At 35.6% G+C, this 27,431-nt stretch overlaps 1 protein-coding gene across 1 annotated transcript in view; it reads left to right on the top strand.

Annotated features, from left to right (window-relative positions):
• Nucleotides 1-27,431, top strand: part of arid1b (AT rich interactive domain 1B (SWI1-like)) — a 708,988-nt gene that overhangs the window by 212,199 nt on the left and 469,358 nt on the right. Inside the window, 1 exon segment of the mRNA XM_028797431.2 lies at nucleotides 2,824-2,934. Within this exon segment, the coding sequence (XP_028653264.2) occupies nucleotides 2,824-2,934 (111 nt within the window).

Raw genomic sequence — 27,431 nt, forward strand, 5'->3', positions numbered from 1 at the left:
ACTTGCAACTCGTTTTGCACCCTGGTTAAAGGACACAGCGGCCGTAGATCTTATATGCTTTTCCTCCTTTTTAAATAAAAAGAATCGATGTCCTGCAGCGGTGTAGCTGTTCCCTTCCTTCAACATATCCAAAACTTTTACCTTTTCTGCAATCATTTGCATCTTCTGTTGGTGCTTGGACACGGCCCCTGAAGCATTAGCACGTTAATGATGAATGAGTGAGATGAGACTTCCTGGTTAATGCAACACTCCGTCGCTGAGCCAATCAGCAGCACACAGGAACTTAACTGCGTGCTCTGATTGGGTAGCTTCTCAGCCATCCGCCAATAGCATCTCTTGTATGAAATCAACTGGGCAAACCAACTGAGGAAGCAAGTAAAAAACCCATTGTCCGCAGAAACCCGCGAAGCAGAAAATAATCCGCGTTATGTATTTAGATATGCTTACATATAAAATCCGCAAAGTTGTGAATCCGCGAAAAGTGAACCGCGAAGTAGCGAGGGATTATTGTAATCTAATCTGTCCATTTTTGGAATATGGGAGAAATGAGAATACCCAAAGATAAATCCATACAGATATGGAAAGAAAAGTGCAGACTTCTTATAGACAATGACTTGGCCGGGGATTCAAACTGCATCCCTTGTTCAATTTTCTTCTATATTTGTTAGCTTCTGAAATATTTCAGCAGCAAAATATGTCACTTCAAGAGGTCTAAGTAATAATATAATCGAATTAAAGGCAAAATATTTGGTCCACATATTACATGCTGGTTATATATGGTCATTGAGACACACAAATTGTAGGGATTATTGTAAGTGATGAAAAGACCAGCAGATGATATGTAGGCAAACATGTGGTTAGCATAAGCCGAGGAGTTAAAACCATAAGATCAGAATAACCAGAATCAAACCGACAACACATAAACAAAATTCTTAAGTAAAACAAACTCAAAACCATAAGCCTACATGAAAAAGAAACTAGCTACACTAGGAGAAAATTTGAAACATTGTGTATCCACCGAAGGATAGTGTATGGTGTGACTGCTGGAATATTTATGGTGCCATGAACGTGATCATCACTGTCATGTGATGCATTGAAATGGCATTGCCTAAAGAAAGAAAATAAAGATGGGAAAGAAAATAAACCTTGTCAAATCAAATCAAAACTAAAAATAAAACTTAAAAATAAAATCCTTATCTCAAAAAACTAAAAAACACACATATAAAAGGTATAAAATATTTAAATGACAGCACAGTGCACTCCTCCTAGAATTTAACCTATGAAATTGGTTATTTGTAATTAAGCCAGAAAAGCATTTTTCACATGGAATTGCAAAATAGTAAAACTACTTAGCCTATTGAACTGCACTTCCCTCCTTAGTTATGCATGCTACGATATCTATAGAATAGCAGGCTATATGCCAGATACAATTTATGCATAGACTAAAATTGACCTCCTGCAATTAAATCTGTATAGTCAAGTACAGGGTCACAGGAGCCGAGTGCCAATACTGGAAGTATTGCTTACGCTCAAGATGGAAACTAAAGCTGGATAGAGTGTCTTCACGTGCGCGCACACACACACACACACACACTTCTTCTTACTAATACAGGGTGAATATTACAGTCATCAATTACCATTAATATACAATCTTTGAAATATGCCAGAAAAACTAGAGAACCTGAAGTAGAACCCATTCAGACACTGGGTGAATGCAACATAAATAATAAAAATTTACACATAATTAATGCATTAAGAGAAGCTTTAAGTTTTCTAGCCTAACAATTGCTCCATGTTGTTTCTCATGAATAGCATCCCACCTCTTTTAAAGCTTGGGACACCAATACAGCATGATAAAACAGGCCTTGAGAAAAAAGAAAAAGTTAGAGAAATACTTGGAAATGATGTTGACATTTTTCCACAAGGGTATAGGTGTTATGTTCAACTGTGACTCTTTTATTTTGTCTTTATCTTTTCTGCTTTCCTTGTAGAATTCTATTTTTCTTTGTCTTAAATTAGTTCCAAAGTCCAAATTAGTGTCTTGTATTAGCCCAAAACTCAGAACCTAAAAAATAAGGCGAAAATCCAAAGTAGCAAACAGTAAAATGGTCAAAACACCTGCAAAACCTAAATCAATATACCCAATAGCAAAAAGGTAGGAAACGGCACAGTGGAAATGTAAGCTAACTAAAGCCACTCTGTTAAACGAGTGAAATGCCAAGCTTTTATAGCTATCAGGTATTTAGCCTGCATTAACTCCAGCACCTAGTCGGGTGATTTGTCCTACTTAACTTAATTATAAAAGTAACAAAGACAGACAAAGGCAGTAAACTAATACAAGACACTACATGAAAACAATTAACCAAAAATAAACTGAAACAGAACATAACAGTAGGAAAAAGAAACAAAACAAAAATGCAAGATTCACAGTTGAACAGAACGAGAGGATGTAGAGGTACAAGAGGGACACTGGAATCAGGGTGTATATTGGGTAGAGCAAACCATGTACTATTAAAAGCATGAAATAACATATTTTATGAGTGTTTCTAAGGAATATTAGCATTAATTTATATCAATTTAAACTGTAAACAGAAAAAGTGACATCGGTTCATGTGTAAGTAATGCTAGTGAGAGATCAAAGGTGATTTTCTTTCCCTGTCAAATAGCATGGCTTGCATGTGGACTCACTTGACTTTCTTTACGTTTCCTTTATGCTATTGATAGGGAATCCTTGAATGGTTTAATTGTATTCTTTCCCATTTTACTATCTGATAAGAATTATTTGTTCTTCTTTTTAAATATATTTCTTTCACTTGTTTGTAGGATATATCTCAGGAAGGTTATGGAAACCGGAGTCAAACGTCTGTGACACCAGGAAAGACAAATCATGAGGAGATGAACCTGATGCAGCAGGATCGGCCTTCCAGTTTGCCGGTGAGTATCACTGTCCTTATATAAGTGGTCTTAGTGATAATCTGACCATGTGAAAGGCTTCGTCTGCTGTGTTTGTTTATGTAGGGAATGGCTCCTTTGACTAAGAGACTGTTGTGATTTTTTAAAAGGAAATACGATAGGCTAGCATTCACTAGAGAAATGCTCAGAAGTAGTACCTTGATTTACTAGTGAGCTAACATGTTGCTTTTCTGTAGTGAACTGGGGTCTGCGATTCCTTTGTGAATATATCAAAGTCAGAGAAGTATCAGATCTGAGGATCATTAGTTCCAGTATTGTTGTCTTGTGTATCACCTAGAGCTTTTGTGTTCATCTACTGTAGCTAGCTAGCATTTGCTTTGTTTCAGTCTCTTGATATCCTTGTAATCTGTCATCATATAAATGAGTATATCTCTCCAAGGTACAGTAAAAAACAGCAAGTTTAAATTCCATGTCAGGATTTGATCATTGTATTATATTGTATAGATGAACTAAATGTTATCCTATTCCATATGTCTATGTGTAACCAAACAAGGTTCTCAAATGGAGCAGGATTTGCTGTCCTTTGAGTCATTTTTGCCCCACTTATCCTTACTCTTCTGTGCAGAGTTGGACACCTTTGTAAGGTAATAAGTAGTCTAAGTAGTGTGATCCATACGCACTGTTGATTTTCCAAAATTAAATGTAAAGAGAAATAAAAGGTCTTGCCATTCTGTGATGGGTCCTTAATCTGAGTCGCCTTTTTAGGTGACAGTGTGCTCTGCTGTTGTAGACAATATTGTCCCTGAAACTGTTTTGTGTTCTGGTAGAATTCTTGGAAGCTCAAGTATCTGAGGTGTAAAAATAGTGTCAGAAAGGAATCAGGAGGATTTTGTCACCTTTTCCTTTGCATTGGTTATTGATTCTTTTAGCAAGTTGTTTTAATAACTGACAGAAGGAAATTATGATTGGACAGAAAATCCACTAGTGGGATCATTTGTTAAATAAGGGGGTTGTTACTAACTATAATATCTGAAGACACTCTTTGTATAACACATTTCCATTAAATTTGATGAACTCCAGAGTTGTTAGAATGAATGCATGTTTTTTTTTTTTAAGTGCTATGTTTAATGTAACACAGTTAAAATGAAAATGGAGTATACCAAGAAATAAAATGTATAAATCTCAGCACTAATTAGATGAATTACTTTAAAATCCCATCTCTGCTTCATTTTTAAAACTGGTGCTTGTGTCACCAGTAATCCTGCATGGTACATTCAGCTTGTAGCTTGGCCTTCTGAAGAAAGACAAGGAGATTATGCTCATTGTAGGAAGTGGTAATGCTTAACCATGACCGAATATGCATTCACTGGGTGGGCTTTGTTTAAATTATGGAAAACAAAGAAGTACAGTAGGTGAATCTGTAATGTGCCAAAGGAGGCAAAATGTAACAGCCATGGTGTAAGCAGTGTTTCACTATTACTCTGTCCTTAGAGTAAAAATAAGTTAAATTCATAATGAGACAAGGCAGCAAAAAGCAAGGACTGATTAAGTGATAGTCTGTCCAAAACATTGCTATCTCTAAGCTCTTTGCAGAATCCGACTCTAGAATAGTATGCTTCTAAATTCTCCAGATTGTAGATTTCATCTATGATGGGGAACACATGATGAGAATTAGGTCAGAAGAAAGGATACTAGCTTCTTTTCCATGGTGAATCTAATCTAGAGTTATTCTGTGATACCCAGCATCACAGACACTGCATCAGCAGTTTAACCATTTATGCTGAAATTTAATTGTGGAATGCACAAAAAAAGGAAACCTATTCTATGAGATGAAGAAAAGGTTCACAAGTTCTTGGTGATGACTTAAATTATTTTGTATTATTTCTGATGCCAGTGACTCGATATTGACACTATATGACTAAATGATTGCAGAATGTGAGCATCCATGTGCCTTGCCATTAACTTGGAACCCATCTGGCGAAGGTCTGTGGCCCTGACTTTACATTTAGCTGATTCAGTAAATGGATTGATAGATTTGATATGTTAGACACTTCCATATCTCTCTATCTATCTATCTATCTATCTATCTATCTATCTATCTATCTATCTATCTATCTATCTATCTATCTATCTATCTATCTATCTATCTATCTATCTATCTATCTGTCTGTCTGTCTGTCTGTCTGTCTGTCTGTCTGTCTGTCTGTCTGTCTGTCTTCAACAGCCTTAGTATTACGAGTTTTCACCATGTACCTGTTTCAAATGAGGATCCTCCAGAAGCATAAATTTGGCTGTAGTTACTAAGTGCTTTATGTAAATCTTGGCATCGATGGGTGAACCTTCACCAAAGTGAGGATGCAGGATGAAGCATGCTATTATTCATAGACTAGGAGAGGGGAAACTTTAAAGCTCTCAAGACTGAGTCACAAAAATAATTAACGGCACATAGAATTTAAACCTAATGCACTTGGACTAATGTGTTAAGTCTGATATATGTTTATTTAAATGAAGTAAGCCGATGTAATGAACTCATTGTGTTCACTTGCTTCCTGCTTCTGAGGGAAGACTCACTGGTAGAACATTGGCACTAGTGAACTCCATTATAATATTTTCTTAATGCCTTCCCTTTCTTGTCATCCCAAATTAATATACATGCAGTAAAACAATGGAATGTAATGTTTTATTTGAAATTTATTCTATAAGCATCCACAAAATCCATTATACACTACTTTGCAATAAGATGTTGTAGATCAGAAAACAAAAAGATTTTTGTTTTATTCTGGTTTTCCCCACAGACACCCCTTTTGGGTACCCAGGTTTCAATGCTTTTTATTATAGAGGTAAAAAAAAAAGTTTAATTTTAGAACTCAAGATTATAACACTTCTGTGCTCATTAACTTGGTGTAAGTGCAGCCATAATGAAGTGTATCATAACTTAAAATCTGTGGACTTTTTTCAGTGTTATTTTACTTTTCTGAACTAGCTGAACTGAGTTTCACCATTGGTGGTAGTTAACGAACTATCCGAACAGCACTGGGCACATGGCAGAAACCTGCTTCAAATGGGTTGAGTAACTCTGGTTCTTGATTGTAGTAAGAATGATCCCTTGAAGATTTCCTTTGTACTTCTGATAATCTCAAGCCACTGGGCAGAAACAAAATCTCTGGTTATGCCTCAGCCTGACTGGAGACTTGTGCTAATCCCCCTAGAGAAGCTGGTACCTGTTACTTTAAGAAAGGGAGGAGTGTAAAAGTGAAGGAATGCACATGAATGTTAGGCATTGCACTCATAAATGGGGTAGTAACTATGATGGGCAAAAAGTGTGAGTTCATCAGGCATCGATATTTGCATTTCTCTAACTGATAATGTTTTGTTGCTTATAGTTTGTATCCTATAATCTTAAACTGAATAAAGCAGATTAAAAAATATTTAGAGTAAAGGGTGAAACGGTTTTATGGGTTCCTTACAGACTTTGTAGGTTGTGTCATGCTAATGTAAATGTAAAGTTAGGCACCAAATTTTACTAATTACTATGGGTAATTAATACATATAAAAGTGATTATTTTGGCTTTTTACGGCCACACTGGTTTAGTAGATGTGATTTGTAAAAGGAAATAATTGCACTATAAATAGATCAGATGAAAAGCTGCAAATTGAAGTTTTCAGGCAAGCTTATCAAACAGTGTTAATGTGATTTAATAAAAGTTGAGCATGGAAAAATATGCATACTAGATTACATATGATGAATTACAGATGTCCCAGATTCCTTTGTTAATTTCTGTGCTACTCAGCAGAAATGTTCCTGCAGCTGTTGATAGATGTGAATATACCTGCTCTCACTACCTGGTGGCATGACTGCTTCTTTCAGAAAGACATATTTTATGCTCAAAAATGTTAATTTTAATATATTATTAGTAAAAGATGAAAGCATTCTTACTCAGAAGGCGATGACAAAAAATCATGTGTTCTTATGTTTTATCATTATCTTGATTAACCAATTGGTACAGTTTTGCTAGGGATTTGCTACTATAAGATTTTGTAAATAGATAAGCATATTCTCACATTATTGTTTATACATTTTTCGGTTATTTTATTGTTTTCCATGTTCTTGCATTAGGCCTGTAATCTGCATGTTTTTCATGGGATCCAGAATTGCTGCATTGTTATAACGCTGGGCAGACCACACAACTCTGTATGATGTTAAGGTCCCCATAAAAGTTGGCTGGTGATGCATGGTTCAAAATGTCCGCTCTAATGATCTCTACTAGAAGGTCCTTCTTGTGCTCCCTTTGCTTCAGATTTTACATCAGGTTTTTCCCATGTGCTTTGCATGTTTATGTCTTAAAAGGTGAAATTATTTTTTGCTCTTTCGGGTTTTGTTTTTGGTTTGTTTGTTTCCTATTTCCCTTTTTCAAGTTCTGTGGTGCTTTTATGTACTTTTTAGGAGCTAGTCTGATTATGCAGTTACTCACATCTGTCTATGTAGCGGTACATAAGAAAAGCACATTCTTGACCTTAAAAATTAGCTGATCATTTTGTTTATAGTGCCTTGTCACATCAAATTCTATTTTTTTCAAGCCTTTCTGTCACAATTTAAGCCATAGTGACTCAATGGTTTTCAACTTGTTTTTATTTAAAATGCTGGCTGTGTTCTGACAGATAGCTTAGGAGAGAAGATTGGCGAGTTAGCTGATGTAGTACTATGGAACTGCATTATAATACATTGAAAGTTTTACATGGTGAATCATTTAAGAAATGCATTTGATGAAAAAATTCAAGCATTTGTTAAGTGTGAGTAGAGAAAATTACAGGTATGGAATGTTAAAAATGCAACACAAGTTTCCACTGCAGATTTCAAATCTTGTCTTTTAGATAGATAGATAGATAGATAGATAGATAGATAGATAGATAGATAGATAGATAGATAGATAGATAGATAGATAGATAGATAGATAGATAGATAGATAGATAGATAGATAGATAGATAGATAGATAGATAGATAGATAGATAGATAGATAGATAGATAGATACTTTATTAATCCCAAGGGGAAATTCACATACTCCAGCAGCAGCATACTGATACAAAAAACAATTTTAAATTAAAGAGTAATAAAAATGCAGGTAAAAACAGACAATAACTTTGAATAATGTCCATTTTGTATTTAATGTTGCCTACTTTTATACTATTTTTATACTTCATGATATGTGTGGATGCAATGTTTTGTGCTTTCATTGATTTGACTACTTGTCTCATTTGTTTTCTTTTACATTGATTTATTTATATTATTTTTATTTATTATTACTTAAAGTAACCCCATTTATAAATGACATAGGAGGTACCATTTTGTTAGCTTTTCATGTAGGTGCTGATATTTTGTTTTCATCTGCCATGGGAAGTTGCTGGTCTGATGTCACAATGTTTCTATTATAAAACATGGCAATTCACTAATCTCAAGATCCATGTATTTGAGTTGCAAACAAAACTCTGTGTGGTCAGCAATTTTGAGTTACTTTTGGTAGATTCTTTGGTAGCAATAGTTTAGAACTTCATTTTTGGTTAATGAATTCCTTCTCACATTTTGGGTTTGATGCATGGCATTTTTGAAATTTTGGTTTTGAACCTCTGCTTGTTTTTTTGCTATTTCTTACCCTTAGCACCTTCATGGTTGATTCCTAAATCACTTCCTAAAATATCCTTTTCAATACAACTGTTTTCTATTCTGTCAGGCACAGTAGTTATGACTAGCATGCAACTAACTTCATCCATATATTCATTTTGCCTTAATGCATGGTCAGAAGATTTAATTTAGATTTAAAAACATTACAATGTCTAAACAATATTTTGTACTGTTTGTTTGATTTGTTTGCTTATTGTTTAAATGTAACCATGATAATCAAATCACACATTAGATGCAGTGATGTTTTGGCTCAGAAATGTGTTTGTTGGCCATCTCTTAGTCCTCTTTCAAAAACAGCTACACCATTTCGAACAGTCAGAATATCTTAGAGCCCAGAATGAGCATACACTCATGATTAAAGTATCTTTGGTAATTATTGTGTAAGTTTTGGAAATGAACCAAAAAGAAATGTTAATCTAAAGGATTTTTGTTGATTATTTCCAGATTAATAGAGTAAGATAAAATTAATGTAAGAACCTTCCTTCCAATTAACAATTATAAGCAAAAAGTGTTTCTGAAACAAACCAATTTTATGTTTTTCTTTGTAAAACAGTACATTAGTTTGCCACTTATTATTGGTGAAATATTTAACACTTCCAATTAAGCATTCAAGGAAATAATATTCAGTTGAGGAACAAATGCAAATTTCACAAAATGTCGAGATCTTTGGACGCAGGGTTGGGCTTTAAAAGCCGCCATGTCAGCGAGGGGTATATTGCAAAAGGTTACCCCATGCCATACTGGCCTGCAAATATCAAACACAAGACATATTAATACCATGCAATTCAGCTTTTTTGCCTAATAAATGCTGTTCCATTGAATCTTTAAGCAGCTCTCCCCTCGCTGTTTCCGTCCAGTTGAGCTTATTGTGAAATTCTTGAATAATTCTGTTTTCCCTTTTGGGTCAAAGAATTTTAGATGAAAATTGTTAGTGTGTGGTAGGAAAAGATTATTGGGTCTCAAAGCCTTCAATTTTCCCTGAGTAACACTCCCACCCTCCTTCTTCAATAATGTGCATTCTATTTTAAAACTGCACACTGCAATTTAAAACTGGGAAGACTCAATGCCCCACTGAACTCTACTTAAGCAAGAAGAGAAGGCTTAAAGCCATTAAGATGTGACTAAGCTTTCTTGCCAGTACTTTAACTCTTCATTGGTCACTCGTGTCAGAACTCCAAGGGAATTACAAGCAGAATGGGAAAGAGGAATCATGTCTGTTCATTCTTTTTAGCAGCTGGTATATGTAGAAATAATTTGGAGCAAAGCAAGCTTGAAATTGAGACACAGGGGGTGTGTGCGTGTATTCATATTTAGACATGTTTGGCTATCGGTGTATTGACAGATTCTGAGAATTAAAAATTTGCAGTGTACATATAGGCATTTAAATATTTGTAAAAAGCTGATTTATTTGATATTTTTGCATTTCTTTATATTTAATATATCTACATGTGTATTATGAAAAGATGCGTTTATATCCTTATATAACATGTGTATATACTGTCTATATATATGCATATGTATGCACTATATACTGTGTATGTTCAGTATTTTTATTTTATTATATATATATATATATATATATATATATATATATATATATATATATATATATATATATATATATATATATATATATATATATATTTTATTATACTGCATATAAATGTAGCATGTGCTGTAGTACATAATACATTGTTGAATATCCAAGGATCAGCTGGCTGGCAGTCAGTTGGCATACGTCCAGTAAGCATTGATTTGCCTCTTTTCTAATGATTGTAGGCCTTTTAAGTTTGTTTTTTTTGAAGTTTTGCTCCGCTCCTCTACTGCCAACAACTATCATTTACTTACATTATTATGTTTTTACATAATTTCAAATATCTACACACATATATAAAGTTTCATGTCCCAGATTGACTCATTACTGACAAGAAATTCTGACTAATGGATCGATTTTATGGCCCTGAGGACCAAACAAATCTGACTTCACCAAGAAGTTAATTAAAACAACTAAAATGTTTTATGTTTATTAGTTGGCTAGGGTCACCGTATTGCTCGGTATGGGTGGCGCTAGAATAGCACAATGGGTAGAATGTCTGGCATTGTTGTTCAAGTGAGTCTAATGTGTATGTTTCTTATACAAAATGTGAATGAAAGAATAAGTAACAAAGCCATGTAAATGATGTTAAATATCAAAAACAAACTGTTTAATTAAATAGTTATTGTTTAATAATAATGGACTCTTGTTAAAAAAAAAATACTCTCCCACCAAAATTTAAGACAATCACAGCCTTGAGCCTTTATTTCTATCCATTTAATAAGATGTGGATTTATTTTATATTATTTTTGCCTGAAAGGATAATAGCATTGTTTAATTTACTTAGAATTTTCAATTGACATCTTCTGTATTATATAATTTAAACTGATTACAATAGTAAGTGCTCTTAAGCTAATGTCATACTATGCGACTTCTAGCCATGGGGTACGTCATACTTGCTGACTGTATTGCCGATCTCATCGCCAGATCATGCTGTTTTAGATGACTGAAAATCACTGGACATTTATCAACGTTAGGGTAGACCTTCCAGCACAGTCTTGCTTGTCCCTTTTTATGCCAGTAAAATAGTGCGCTGCCTGATGGAACTGGCACTGTATGAGGGGTTAACTGACAGGGCAAGTTCAGGCCTGATTTTTTTTTCTTTTTTCCATTCTTTCATGGTACATAAAACATGAGACAAATAAACTTCTCTTGTGTTTCTGGGATCTTAAATACTCATGTTCCTTGTTTCTGGCTGTTGCATTGCTCATATGAATTGTACTTCCGGATGAGCATTCATTGGTTGTCAGCTTCTATGGACACGGAGCCCACCAAATTTCTTTCAGCAAGATGTTAGAGGATTACTGATTTTTAGCATAAATTTAATAAAAAAAAATTAAATTAGTATTGCTAATTAATTAATTAATTAAATTTGATATTTAAGAATAAATTTAAGAATTTAAGAATATTTTCCTGAGTGACTTAAGACATTTACATGGTCCTAAATGTATGTATTCTGACTCACCCTACATGCATTCTTGTATATTTCGTGTAATTCTTTTTCATTTTCTGCTTGTTGAGTATGTCTCTCCAAAACTCCCATGCTACACCTCCATCCTGTCTTTTAGTACTGGCCCCAAGTCCCACTTTGTCAGAGAATCTTTGTCTGCATATCTTCTTCTAGAGTTATCAGACCTGTGTTTATCAGTTTGTATTATATTGAGCTGAAGGTTTTGCCATGCTTGGCAGTGATGCAAGCCTAGCAGTAGGTAGGGTTACTTTTGTATTTTTCTGTCCTTTTGTAATTTAGCATTATACTAGTTTTCCATGCCTCTACCATAAAAAGAGAAATATGGAATGAAACCCTATCTAAGGCTTGGTCATAATCTTTTTTTTTGGTGTATTTTGCTTTTTCTACTAAGGTTAATAGCCCCTGAAACAAAAATGGATATCATAAACCCCTGCAGTCTGAATTTTCTTTCATGGCATGTTTCACAGTTTTTGTTCCTGGAGGTCTTAAAATAAAATGATCTTTCCTTAGATGTGAGAGTGACTCAATCTCAGTTCAGGCAAAGCAGGGAAGAAAAGAAACCTTAAAGGTTCTTAACAATCTGTGAAATGAAACAATTGCTGCCCTTTTACATTGTATATTTGTCTTTTGTTTACTTCTTATCCTTTTTTTATTTGTCTTTGTTGTTTTATGAGTTGTCTGTGAGATAGAAGCACTATAATTCTTAGGTTACATATAAAGCAAATAGTCCTAAATTAAAAAAAAATCCTCAGTCTTTCTGACAGAGCTGGACTATTTACCAAAATAAATAAGAACATTAGTATTTGGATTATACAGTTTGTTACTAATTTCAAAGAGGTGCATATTTGTTTAATATGGCTGCTTATAAGCAAGTGTGGGTAAGTGAAACAGTGAGATACCTTGTAATGAACTCACTCCCTGGGCAGAGTTTAGTTTCTGCTTTTAGTGCTGATTTGGAGATTGACCCTGAATTGGACAAAGCCAACGTAATAAACAAATGAATGGACAAAAACAGAATAACCGACACGTGCAGGAACAACACGCAAAACTCTACACAGAAAACACTGGGATTTGAATGCACTCTGAAGATGTGCATTGATTCACCAAATTAACTGACTTTTTTGTATCAATACTGCTTGACCCTGAGAAATGAAAAGCTGTTAATTCTTTCACTTGTAGTATTGTTTAGGTCATTTTATTGTATGGATTTTTATTCTTTTTTTCAAAGCTAAAACTACTTCCAAGTTTAGTACTCTTTACACGTCACAGTTTCATGCAAGACAAGCATTATACATAATAGATAGACATACTATAATACAAGCATTATTAATGTTAAAGTTTATGAAGCAGTTTTTTTTTCCTGTATGTAACACTTTTAGTTAATAGTGTTAGAGAACATGTTTATTACCGCATTTTGACCTGATTGTGATAATGTTTCTTCATTATTAATAACTTGGCTCACTGTATTTTAGTTACAGCAAGAAACAACACAATCCTAATATTATATAGCATCTTCTATGTTGCCAGTCTCTCCAAATTATATAATATGCATCATCTTGTAATAAATATGTAGCAATGTACTTTAACTGACCAGACCACTAGCAGTATGAATAATGTGTGTATATTCATTCATCTTTATTTGCAGGCTAGTTCCTTAACCTCAAGGCCACACTAGTTTAAATATAATATCTATACAGCAACAGGGCAACAGCTGTTTTCCTCGCTTGACAGAATATTCTATAGAATGAAGTACAGAAGAGACATTTTATTAGGCACTTGCCCAATAATACATGGGGCTTTAATAATAATAGGCACATTCTCATTTATAAATCTGTCTATCCATTTCTGAATTTTTGACACATCATCATAGTTTTTAACCCAATGTCACACATCATTAAACAAAATTAGATATGCAGACTACTTGCACTACCCATATTTAGAGGCTGCATTTAATAAGGAGTTAGTAGTGCTCCCACCCAGGGCCAGGGACGTAACTTTTTTTCTTGGCCTAAATGGAGGTTTTGTGTTCCCCATGTTTCCAAGGGTTTTCTCTAGATATACCAGTTCTCTCCCTAATCTGAAAACATGCAAATTATGTTAATTGGGACATCTAAATTTGCCTTAAATAAATGAGTGTGGGGGTCTGCTTTTCAGTGTGCCCCGTGATGGAGTGACATACTGTTCTGGGCTAATTTTTGTGTCTTACACTGATGCCGCCAAGTTCAACTGCAACAATGTAGTGGTGGAAATGGAAAAAGGGATTAAAGATGTAAGTGAGGGATATTACTAAATTAGATAATATTATTTTATAATAATAATAGTTAGTTTTTGTTACTGTTTTTTTTTTGCTCTTGAATAGCGTTTCAATAGCAAGCAGTATAATAATCGACAATCTCTGTCAAACATCACAGCTTTGGTGGCTGGTGCTCCTTGATGTTCTGAATAAAATCCAAAATGTAAAGAATTCAGTTAAAAAAATCTCTAGTGTTTCTGCTCGGCAGCTAGATCACAAAAGCAAGCAGAAGCCACTTGAATGTTTGTGCCTTAGTTTTAGTTAGAGTGGATCAAAGCCTAGCATAAACACTTTAATGGAGTGACAGGCAGCGTGAGAGTGTTTGCACTCTGAACAACTCTGGGAGAAATTTCAATGCCCTGCGTACCAATACATCTTTGTTTGGCTTTCATGTACTTTCTAAGTGTGTGAGTGTAAGTGAGTGTGTGTACAGAATTTTTATGCTATCTCTTGTTTTTTAATCTGTATCTTCTGTTAATTGGTGAAAAATGTGTTAGAGCTGGAGTATCTATCTATCTATCTATCTATCTATCTATCTATCTATCTATCTATCTATCTATCTATCTATCTATCTATCTATCTATCTATCTATCTATCTATCTATCTATCTATCTATCTATCTATCTATCTATCTATCTATCTATCTATCTATCTATCTATCTATTGTGCTATTTATCACCTTCCTTTTATGCAAATATAGAAAATATAACAGTTTCTCTATAAGAATTACAAGAATCATTGATTAAAGATAGAAACCTTTAAAATTAAAATTTAGGAGAACATAATAATTCGGATGTTTTATTTTTTATTTTTATTTGCTTCTTTTTTTCTAGTTTGGCTATGAAATCATTTGTTGTATAAGTTTGACTTGATTGTCTGCATTGTAATTTTCTTTGAATAAAATAAATAAAATGAAAACAAAAATGACCGCAAAATGCACATTACTATGCCTTCTTAGGATTTCAATTCTATTATCAGAAAGAATCAGTTCCCAAATTATTAAATGTTGCTCATTTAAAGTGTGTTCTTTCTTTTACTAGTTTCTTGAACCCATGGCATGAGAATTAAAGTCTTTGCACTTTGTCAACACAAAGAACAAATCAAGGGGAGAGTCATTTTATCTCTCTGAAAAGCAGCAATTCACAACCCTCCGCCTTACACTTGAGCCCCCTTGAAATGAATAAGCACTCAAGGTTTGTAATTGTTCTTAAAACATGAGATCTACCAGGGCTATTAAAAAACACTTCATTCATTCGGCCCTTAGAGGATTGTGGTTTAAGACTGTGTGAGAGACTGGGTGCTCACTGCTTAGGTTGTTCCTACAGTATGTGTAAATTCTTGTTATTTAATCATGTACTTCTTGTTATTATTAGCTGTTTTATTGTTGGTGTTTTTTTAGTAGGCAGTGAGGCCTAATGGCTAAGGAGTGCAATTGGAAGCCATCTAGTCATTTTCCACTGTAGCTGATAATACAGTTTTGAGAGCCTACTCAGATAGGAAGTTTTCCTATAGTACACAATATGTATATATTATATTACAATATGAACCTTACACACCAGCTAAGGGTTGCGGAACATTTAATTCTGAGTGAATGGAAGGTGTATTTTACTGGAGCTTCTATAAATAATGAATAATGTTAATTGATTTTTGTTTACAGAATGTGTTTTTTTTCCTGGGTTAGGGTGCTACTGCATAGCACCAGAAAACATGGTTTGAATTCCACGTTGGTCAATCTCCCTGTGGTTGTATGTTTTTTTTTGGTTTCCTCCCAAACTGTAAAAATGTGTTTGCTAGATTGGTTGGGGAGTTAAATTTGAATTGGCCTAGTGTGAGAGAGTATGTGTGCGTGCATGTGTGTGAATATGCCTTTCAGTGGACTGACACACTACACTCTCTTGCCTCCCAACGCTTCTGGTGTTGGCTGTTGTCTCCCATGACCACAAATTATATTAAATTTATACAGTAATGAATAAATTAATAGTACATTTGTGTTTATTTATTTACCTTCTGTTTAGCTATCAGTTATTTGAATTTTATGTAAGTTTAAACTTTAAACATTCAATCAGTGGCGGCTCGCGTATCGGCACTGTGGAACTGCAGCACCCCCTATTTCCACTTGATATTATCGATAACATTTAATATAATGAGTCCTTTTTTCTTTAATTCTTTTTTTATACTTGTACAGTATATAATCCTTAAGCTTAATGTCAGTAGCCATCCCCCGGTTTATGAAAAAGATAAAAAAATCTTTGTATGTAACTAATAATAATAATAATAATTCATTACATTTATATAGCGCTTTTCTCAGTACTCAAAGCGCTATCCACACAGGGAGGAACCGGGAAGCGAACCCACAATCTTCCACAGTCTCCTTACTGCAAAGCAGCAGCACTACCACTGTGCCACCTGTGCGCTTCACAGTTCCAGCGGCGTGGTGTTTGGCTGTTGTGCGCATGCGCACATAGGAAGCTGCACGCGAGGCTGCGAGGGAGAGAGAGCACTGTCGCTCCCGCAGTGCCGACCCTGACGTGCTGGTGGAAGGTAGTGTTTTTTTTTTTTTACTCCACGTGTGTTGTGCTTAAAAACCGTGTACCATTTTCTTGAATGTGATAAAGTGTAGAATTAGATTATTATCCTGCTTCCAGCTATTCTATTTGATTCATTTTTTTTTCGGTTTCTGAATAAATTTTCTTTTTATACATGTTTGTTTCCTTTTACACAATTTTAAAACAAAGGCTAAAAATTTTCTGGAGCAGCACCCCCACTAATTTTAGCTACGAGCCGCCACTGCATTCAATGGAACTTAATGACACAATTGCACAGTAGTTATTGCTGCTGCTCCATCACTACAACAGCCTAAGTCTGAATCACTTATCTAGATGATGTCTGGGTGTCATCATCGTGTGTATGTTCTCTGTGCTTGTTTTCCTTTGGTACTCCTGTTTTCTATGCATAAGCCGAGAGTTGTCCAGGTTAGGTCCCCAGTGGGAGTGTGAATGTGGGTGGCTATGTGTGAGATGTCCCTAGCACTCTGTTCCAGGCTGGTTCCTCTCCAACACCCAATGATGCCTAGACAGGTTCCAGGCCCCTGTGACTCCAAATTGTGTTAAACAAGATTAAGAATATGATGTTATGCCATGCAATGAACTAGATTTTAAAATAGTTGCTGATATAAAGTAACGCTAAAATGTATATCAGTGAGAACGATATGCATTACTGCTTTTATTTTTCAGGCTTGTCCATTATCAATAAAAACTTCTCACCTAGTTGAAATTCAGCTTGCCAACAGAGTTAGGCAAGACACATATGTATGAACCAAAAAGATGTGTGCATACAAAGACATTAGCTTTGTTGTTCATGATATATGATACATGTTCATTGCAGGACACCACATTGTAACACAAAGCAACAAATGTTAACCATGCAGTAAAACTAGAGCAGTTAACTATAAGTCTATATGTGCAATGTAATGATTAAAACTTGTATGTTCGGCACACATTGTTTACTGTGTTAGACTAATCTCTTGTTTTTAGCTTATGTCTGCTGCCACGGGGTGATCAAGATAAATGTGTATAGGGAATAGAAGGAGGCATTGTTTATGTTTTCTCATCAATTAAAAGAATTTTTATGCTTGTCTCAGTTTTTTATTAATTTATTCATCACATGGGTTCTGATGCATTTTCATCGATAGAAAAAGTCAAATTGAATCTTTAGATTTTTCTGGTGACTTACATATGGGGACAAACCCTAGTCCTCTCACTACTTCTGACCATAATGTCAATGAAAACCTGGACTAATTTACTATCCTAAATACAGTGCTACGTTATGTGAAATTTTATCCAGTTGAAGCTCTGGCACGGCTTAGCTGAGAGTGAAGCAATTAACGAAATTGGACAAATCAACTGAAAAGTTCTCCAAAATTCTCAACTTATAGTACTCCGTGTAACAGCATTTAATACATTTCCAGAAAGCTGCACTAAGCTGATCTTCGAGAAGACTTACGCCAAGCAGTGCATGCTCATCTCCCAGGGGATTCAATGTTATTTCACAGCTACCAAAGCATGCGGCTCGATTCACTTCTGTAAAGAAGGTGCACAGCTAGGTTTGATGGGAAATGCGCTTCTTCTTGGCTTGAATGGAGAGAAAGAGAGTAGCTCACCTGCTTCAATATCCACTTAATTCCCAGGCACTTTTCAAAATGCTGACTTCAGAAAAAAAGTGAAAAAGCACATCATTATTGGTTCACATGGATGAATGTCAGTGCAGCATAAACACGGTCACTATGACTCTCTGCAAGCTTTACTCATCGGTTTTCTGGCTTTGTTCAGAAAAATCTCAGCTCAGGAAATGCATTGATTAATAATGGGTTTCACATTGGAAGGTTTTGGGCTGACTTTCCTGAGATCCTTGACCCAGCATTGTTCGCACATGCACCCAGCCCAAAGATTTACTGGCGAATTTCTGGTATAAACTGGTATGTATTAAAATGTTTGTCTGATTCTTTTCCTTCTATACTCATTAATGTGTTCAAAAATGGTAACATTTTTGGATATGCTAGCTATTGCATCTGAGACCTGTGTTCTCACTGAAATAAGTAGCACTAGTCTTTCTGCTGAAAACACTTCATGATTTACATAAGCAATAAAGAGGATGGGTGTATAGTGTGTGTTTCTTTTGCAGTGGGAAAAACATGGACTGATTATATGCAGTGTTTTCAGTTTAAACAAGCAGACAATTTCCGGCAGGACCAGTGAAGTGAAGGTCATATTTCCACTTTCATCACCTCCTTGTTTCTGACAAATGACAGCTGGCAATTGTCAAATTTCAGTCTCTCATTAACTTTGTGGCCTTTCAGGATGCCTCTGCAACTTTATGTACCCCATTAGAAGGGACCTTACTTATCTCCTCAGGTGGTCGGCTTTGACTTCTGCACTACAGTATTTTTGGTGTGGACTGGATGATTTGCCCGCAAGCCCATCTGAGATATGCTGCCTATGGATACCAGCCAATTTTTCATCTTTGAATTGGTTTTACACATTCTACCCCTCATTAAATTGGGTGCCTCGGAGGCAGCCTCACTCAGCATGGAAACATCTTCCTCCAGGGAAGTGGGTGCCTCTGGGAGGATCGGCTGAAAAGCTTCACTCCTCCACATGTGTGAATTAAATCATTTGCATGCTTTTTTGTTAATGACTTTAATAGGCCTGTAAGCAATTTAGCACAAGGGATGCTGTTGAACTTTCATAATTAAATTTCTTTCTTACTTGTGTTAATGAACGTGAATGAGTTGTGACTATGACCCAGAAACCTTGTGAAGGAAGATGTGTGTAAAGACAAAGTGTTTTTAATGCCATGCTATGGTAGGTGTGGATTGATTTTTTTCACTCTATTGCATGTTTCTGCTCAATGCTGAACTGAATTAAGCAAGTTTGATAATGGAGAGCTATGTCTCTCAGGATATACAGCAAACGTTTTGTAAAATTAAAAAGAAAATTGGTTGTTAGAGCAATGTTTTTCTTTGTCCAAGCTGGAATTGTGTTGGTTTGTCTGCCTTTTCACCCATTTATCTATGCAAAAGATCAAAGCCTATCTAGCAGTATTATGCTAAGGAAGTGATCAAGCTCTCAGTGGTACACTAATACATCAGTTCTACACCGACTAACCTGCATTTAGTTATATTGTAGTTAAAAAGCTAAACTGCAGAAGTAAACCCATGTGAACACTGCTGGAATTCCAATTCTGTGCTGTGGATACTTCATTTGGGAAATAACCCTCGCTCGAGCCATCTGAACCAGCAGCAAACTTTATTTTATTAAGAATATAACAGCAGCAGGGCTTCTAACAGCTTAATATTAATACCGTGAAGGGCAGAGGAGGTTGGCTTGTCCCAATACAGAATAATGAACCTTGTGTGCCAAGTGGGTATTTTTGAAGCATGCACATTTTACTTTTACAATCCAGTTTATGCTGTTTTGTGCCCTATTTGCCATTACACTAGGGAGAACACTCAACAAAAGAAACATCAAGTTATATTCTTATGTTTATGTTTCAGTATTATGTCGCCTTTCTTTTTTGAATTTTATATAGGGAATTCAAACAAAAGAAGTGTGAAATCAAGAGGTATTGTGTAGATTGATGCAAAACTGGCTTAAGCACAGGAAGTAAAGGCTTGTGGGGAAGGGAACTACACGAAAATTAGGTGGTGTTAAAAGTGGTGCCCCTCAAGAATTAGTCCTATGGAGGACTGGCAAACATGATACAAGTCAAATTACCTGCCAAACCACACTGCTTAAATCACATTGGGCCATCTTACTTGGGGCAGTTTTCTGACAAGAAGCACACGTCGGTTAAATTGCAGTTGGGTTAAATCGGGGTGCTCATTATCATAGAACTGCTAAATGTCTGATGGACAAACAAAGATTAAAACCCTTTACAGTATCTGCTGAATATCACAGATCAGTGTGCTATATAAAGAATCATGTTTGCCACTGATCAGAAATGTAAAAGTAGCTACGAATATGCATGTGACTTTGGACTCATAAAACAAGATGTCAGAATTTCAGTTCAGAATATTAGTTGATGCTGCTGTGGGCGGTCTGTGCAGCACACCATATCTCACATCTGCCTTGTGATCGTCTTCTCTGGTACACCATATAGATCTGCAATCTGTCATACATTTAAACCGTGTAAAAAGAAAGTGTTCTATTGACTCAGGTGGAATGTCAAAGGATGGGCATCCAGGGCAGGTGATTTCGTCACCTGAACTGATGTGTAGCCTTGCTCATTGCACCAGTTCTTCAATTTTGCTCAATGCACCAGTTCTTCAATTTTTCTAAAATAGTTTAATCAATTTCGCAGTCTAAAACGTCCATCAACATTGTAATTTTTTCTGATAAATCTTCAACTTCCTCTCTGAAATATGTGATAACATTGGCCATGTCATCGGCAGTAGTAAGCATTTTTCTAGTTAATTCTTGTGCTAATTCATTTACTATATCTCACACTGAAATATTGAATTAGGCATAATCAATCTACAGAAGACGATACACCAATCAAAACATAGTATGTGCTAGAACACACCTTACCAACTTTGACACGTGAAAATGACAATTTTATGTTAAGCTGTATTTTAATATTAGGAATAATAAGGAATATTACAGACAAAATAAAATAAATAAGCAAAAAAAAAACTTATTTCATGACACATTTATTTATTTATGCTTACATTTCATGCTGTATTTATTTATTTATTTATTTATTTATTTATCTGTTTCCAAAACATTCCTCCATACAGTCCCAGGACTGCTGTTTTTTGATTGATATATTTATTTATTTATATATATATATTTATATATATGCTGTGTAAATGATCTGAATAAGAATATTAGTACATTATTGGTTAAATTTGCAGATGGTAATAAACTTAATAACTTAAAAATCAGCTATGTTATTACAGAACAACATGCAGGCTGGGGTAGATTTGTAGCAGATGAAATGTAACATAGGTAAATGTAAAGTATTACATGTAGGAAGCAGAAATGTTAGATTTCAATACAGTATGTGAAGATTTAAGGACCTACGAGTCATAGTTGACCTATCGGTATCAATTTCCAAACAGTGTACAGAATTCATTAACAAGTCTAACAAAATGTAAAGTTATGTTGCATAATGTGTGGAATGTCAAAGAAGGTTATGTTTAAGTTTTATGCTGTACTAGTAAGTATTGCATACAGTTTTGGTCTCCATATTACAAGACCGACATAGCAGCGATTGAGAAAGTCTAGAGGAGTGCAACTCAGCATTTCAAGATAGTAACATTAGCAGCATTTGCAGTGTACAAGCATGACTTGTTATTAAATCAAAAGATATTGGAGCAACCTGAGTCAAAATAGGTTTGTTTCCTACAGTTCATTTGGAGTCATAACCTGACAAAAACATGGTACCCATAGTCAATGAAATGTCTGCCTGAAACTGAAGAGGCAGAGCTCCTGGGACATTCTAGAATAAAATAAAAACTCTCCATCCAGGGATTTTAATGTATCTAGATCCATTTTTATGGCAAGATTGTGGGGGTAAAGCAACATTTCAGACATCTACTAACCTTCCAGCTCTTTGTTGCAAATGCTCTTAAATCCAAGAGCCAGTTTGGTCATTTTGACTGACAAAAAATAAATGTTTATAAGAGATATTGAAAAGAACAAAAGGCGTTTCATGCACCTTGGGATGCTCTTCAAGAATCAAGCTGCTAATTGTAGTGTAAGGGATACTAAGAGAAAAGGAATAAAGAGTAGGAACTGGCACAGCTACCCACCAGCTACTTGTTGTCATGGTCATCTGGGGATGGTCTTTCTCATGGGGCACTTTGAATTTATTACTTGATAGTGCAGCTGCCCTTTCCCAGAGATTGATGTCAGTAGAGACAGCATTATTTATTCTTGCTGCCAATACCTCCAAGTAGATTAAACTTAAAAAGGATGAGTGTTAGCAGATTGAAGTCCGGAGAGTTACACCTAGAGGCTGAATCAGGTTAGTTGCTATAATGCCTTTCCTTTTGGAAAGGAGATAAGGAATCCACCCATCTTTCTATCCATTTTCAATCTTGCTTAATCCAGTTCATGGTGTAGGATGTATAAAGTAATAATAAATAACATATCAAACTGAAGGAAGTTTTGCACTCAAAATGAGAAGTGAAAGAGAGTTGGAGGACAGATAGAGTCCTAAAGGAGAAAGAACAAGAACATATGAAAGTAAGTGGCATCCAGAGGATTTGACTGACACTGGAAATCAGGGTCTTAGTCCCTTTGCATGTCATTTAAGAAGAGTTTTTAGTAGTATTACCTCTGTGTGGTCTGCCCTAATATATACTGCCATTTGAGATTTGTAGATCAGAAATGTGGACATCCAGCACAGAGACTTATTGCAGAGGTGAAACTAACACGAGCATATCTTATTTATGGGGGGGAGATTAGTAAGAGGATTTAAATAGCGGGCAGCAGGTGAATGACCACTTAACCTCTTGACTGTAATAAGCCAACTTTCTTTAGAAGCGGATGGCAGGCATATAACAAGTGAGAATAGGAAAAAAAAGAAAGTGTAATGAGAGGAAGTCTTCTGAATCGATACATTGCATTGGCATTTGGATACTGCAGCCTGCCTGCATGTGTTACTATTTCTACAAACATAACAATTTCATTTAGTTTTTGGCTGATTAAGCTGAGTGATTGTCTTTTGAACCATTATTTTAAAAGAAGTTAGCAAATTTTTACAGCCGGTATTTGTGTGTGTTTTCACAATCAGACCTGTATATTTTTGTGACTATTTATGTTTTTCTAATTTATATTTGATCTTTTTGAAATAAATGCTGTTTTGCAGTGGCAAGAATTGATTGCAGGTTAATCTGTGATTTGTTGTGTTAGATGAATTATTGTATGTAATGTATTTGTATTGAGCTTGATTTACAACTTGTATTTTACTGAATGTGTTACGCCGTTTGCCCCTTTAATTATTTTGTGCCTTACATGTCCTTGATGAGTAAAATGGTGACCTGTTAGATAACAATACTTTTTCAGAGCTCCAGAAAGCTGGGTTTAATTTCCTGTCTTTGTGGAGTTCCCCGCAACATTCCTGTAGGCTTTTTCTACAAGGTATCCGGTGTTCCTCCCACATACAAAACCAGACAGATTAGGTAACTCCAAACTGGCACCATATTCAAAAATGTAGGTGTATATGTGTGCTCACTGGAATGAACTGCCAATTCATCCAGGTTTAGATCCTGCGTTATGGCTGATATTGCTGAGATAAGCTTTAGCATCCCGTTAGCCTGGATTAAAACAGGCTTCAAAATGGATGGAGGGACAAGTGTAGGTTCTGAAAATTGGTTGGATGGATATGCTACTGTGAATTTTCTTAATAAGTTCAAATTTATTGCTATGTGTCCATAGTATTATGCAGTTCTTGCTTGTATGTCTCTTCAGAATAGTGACAGTAATACCAAAAAATGGCATAAAAAACATATTATACGTGTATTTTAGAATGCAACATATTTGCAATTACAGTAATCCCACCTCCATCGCGGGGGTTGTGTTCCAGAGCCACCCGCTAAATAAGAAAATCCGCGAAGTAGAAACCATATGTTTATATGGTTATTTTTATATTGTCATGCTTGGGTCACAGATTTGCGCAGAAACACAGGAGGTTGTAGAGAGACAGGAATGTTATTCAAACACTGCAAACAAACATTTGTCTCTTTTTCAAAAGTTTAAACTGTGCTCCAAGACAAGACAGAGATGACAGTTCTGTCTCACAATTAAAAGAATGCAAACATATCTTCCTCTTCAAAGGAGTCAGGAGCAGAGACTGTCATAAAGGCAGAGGAAAATCAATAGGGCTGTTTGGATTTAAAGTATGCGAAGCACCGCGGCACAAAGCTGTTGAAGGCGGCAGCTCACACCCCCTCCTTCAAGAGCACAGAAAGAGAGAGATAGACAGAGAAAAACAAGCAAGCAAAAATCAATACGTGCCCTTCGAGCTTTTAAGTATGCGAAGCACTGTGCAGCATGTCGTTTCAGGAAGCAGCTGCACAAAAGATAGTAACGTGAAGATAATCTTTCGGCATTTTTAGACGAGCGTCCGTATCGTCTAGGTGTGCGAACAGCCCCCCTGCTCAAGAGAAAAAAGAAAAGTAAGTTGGGTAGCTTCTCAGCCATCTGCCAATAGCGTCCCTTGTATGAAATCAACTGGGCAAACCAACTGAGGAAGCATGTACCAGAAATTAAAAGACCCATTGTCCGCAGAAACCCGCGAAGCAGCGAAAAATCCGCAATATATATTTAAATATGCTTACATATAAAATCCGCGATGGAGTGAAGCCGCGAAAGGCGAAGCGCGATATAGCGAGGGATTACTGTATATAATATATTTTCACCTTTAGGGGCACCACTGAGCCCCCAACCCTAGACACAACTGTACAATACCAAGTCCTGGTTGCAAATAATGATTTATTTGAAATGAAATACCTTATGACAAGCTTCTTTATGTAAGTCGTACATCTGCACAGTCCACTGTTTTTCATCCCTGTGTGTTTTCCTCCTCTTTCCATACCTGTGAGCAAGCCTTGTCCATCTCCTTTGGACTCCAACTCCTGGGAGATACAGAGCTGCTCCTTTTGTGTTGGATCCAGAAGTACTTTTAAAGCCCTTTGAGGCATTCCTTGTGTGATTTTGGGCTATACAAGAAATAATTTGTTGTTATTATATGCAAGAACATGTGCAGAATTTGTTTATTTGTTACTTTTCCTAGCACCTATTTAAAGATGCTTTGCTACTACTAGGCACATAATTAAAAATAAAAATAAGTGACTTAAGTTTTAATGTTAAATACAAAACATATATCATCGATCATCTGAAAGCAGTTAGTCAAACATTATATCCTCATGTAAGACTGTCTAGCTGAGTGTCTTGAGCTACAAGTTTTCCTTTAAGCCATTGCCTCTGACTTACAATCTTGTGCATCAACTGTAAATAACATGGAAGTAATCTTTCTGAAAGGTGACAGAGAATGAGAAGTATGTTGGGATGGTGCTTACCAAACAACAATGCTATATAAAATAAATTAGTGGATTGAACATTCATCTTTAAACTTAAAAGCTGCCAGTTCAATCCCCATGTCCGACCGACTCAGTGACCTTAAGCAAGTCACATAACCTGCATGTGCTCACATTTAAAAATATACATGGGACCACTTGCAATGCATGATAATTTTATAAGTCACTTTAACTAAAGATGTCTACCATATATACCACCACAATAATAATAAAAAAACACTTTTTGTGCAACACACTATCACAAATTAATTTTGAGCTAAACTTTAGGATATTCATGAGCCTAATTGTTTTCATTTTACAGTCTGATTAACAAGGTCTGTGAAGTTCTAAATACCTAAAAAATCAACTTGAGGACTTGTGTTTATGTTTAATATTATTCCAGAGCTCATATTCAAACAAACCTGTCTATTCACTTTGAAATCTGAATAAGTGAACATATTTGTTTTAATCTTAAAGCCCTGGATCAGAATGTTTTGGTGTCATCAGCAGTTCTGCAAGGCCCCTTTTTTATTTTATTATTTCTGTATAATTTAATGTCTCCCTCTATACCCTAAAGACTTTTATGAAGAAGATGGGTGCAATCCTTAATATTAGTAGGCTGATTTTATGAGATTTTTCTGTTTTGTGGATCATTTCCATCTACAATGAGTATATATAAGTTTGTTAAGGATGTTGAGGCAGGCTATAGACTACAGTTTTACTGGCCATTTAAATCTAATTTGAAAGTGAACAGATGTCTTGGAGAGCATTTCACTGTTGCTGAAAAAGAAATTAGACTAAAATATAAATAATATTTCAATGATGCACTTGTTCTTTTTTTGGCTAAATCGGGGGAAGAAATGTTTACTGTGAGCCAAGTTCATGTATTTATTGCACACCAATTATTTATTAAAAATAATACACATTACGATGGTCTATGCCCAGAAAATAATTTTATCATTTTTCAGTAGAGGCTAATATTTATGTCTAGCCAGGTGCAAAAGGCCATATTTGGAGAAAAGAAAGAAGCTGCCTCTTGTAAATCCTGCCAACATCCTTTGCAAATGCATTTAATCTGAAGCTCAAGCATGAAAGCAAATAAATAAATAAATAAATCATCTAGGCTGCCAGTGTTTTCTTTTTTTCTTTTTTTAATTTAAATCAGCTTCCAGTTATTGTGTCTTTAATCTTTAAAGCAGGCGTGGGGTGGAAAGAAGCGTGAGCGACCAAATGCTATTCCTGTGTAAAAATACACCCATGGCCTCCTTGTATATATAGATGTGGTTTGGGTTCTTGGATCTTCTGCTTGCCTGAAAAAGAATCCCCCAGGAGCAGAGGACGCTGTGGCCTGGTCCTCTCTGTAACCTTCCTGGATATTTATATAATTTAACATCAGCAGCCAGTGCCTGTTCAGAATGTTCTTACCGCTCCCTCTGGCTGCTGGAAGTCTGAAATTACATCTCCGTCTTTGAAGTTCAGAGGCCTGTTAGTGTTACCATGGCGACATGGACGGCTAATGGCCTCTGCAGACAGAAGCTTGGCATTTAGCATTTCAACATGACAGTCGATGTGGGCATCTCTCTTTCTCTCTTTCTCTCTCTCTCTCTCTCTCTGTTTCGCTTTTCTTTTTGCCCCATCCCTTTCTGGCAGCTTCCAACACCCAATTTCCCCTCATTATGTTTGATTAAAAATATAATTTGGGAAGCCCCACTGATTTTAGAAGGCAGCTTCTTCTGTCACAGTTATTTTGCTTTCAAAAAAATTAAAAATTGATTTGCTTGAACGGATTCATGTCTTTGTACGAATAAATGCGGCTTGTCTCTAAACATTAAATTCCCACACTATTTGCAAATGTTCAGCATTTTTGATAGAGAACAAATTAATGAAGAATAGGAAAAGA

Source organism: Erpetoichthys calabaricus, chromosome 3, assembly GCF_900747795.2.
Source record: "Erpetoichthys calabaricus chromosome 3, fErpCal1.3, whole genome shotgun sequence".
Taxonomy (NCBI): Eukaryota; Metazoa; Chordata; class Cladistia; order Polypteriformes; family Polypteridae; genus Erpetoichthys; species Erpetoichthys calabaricus.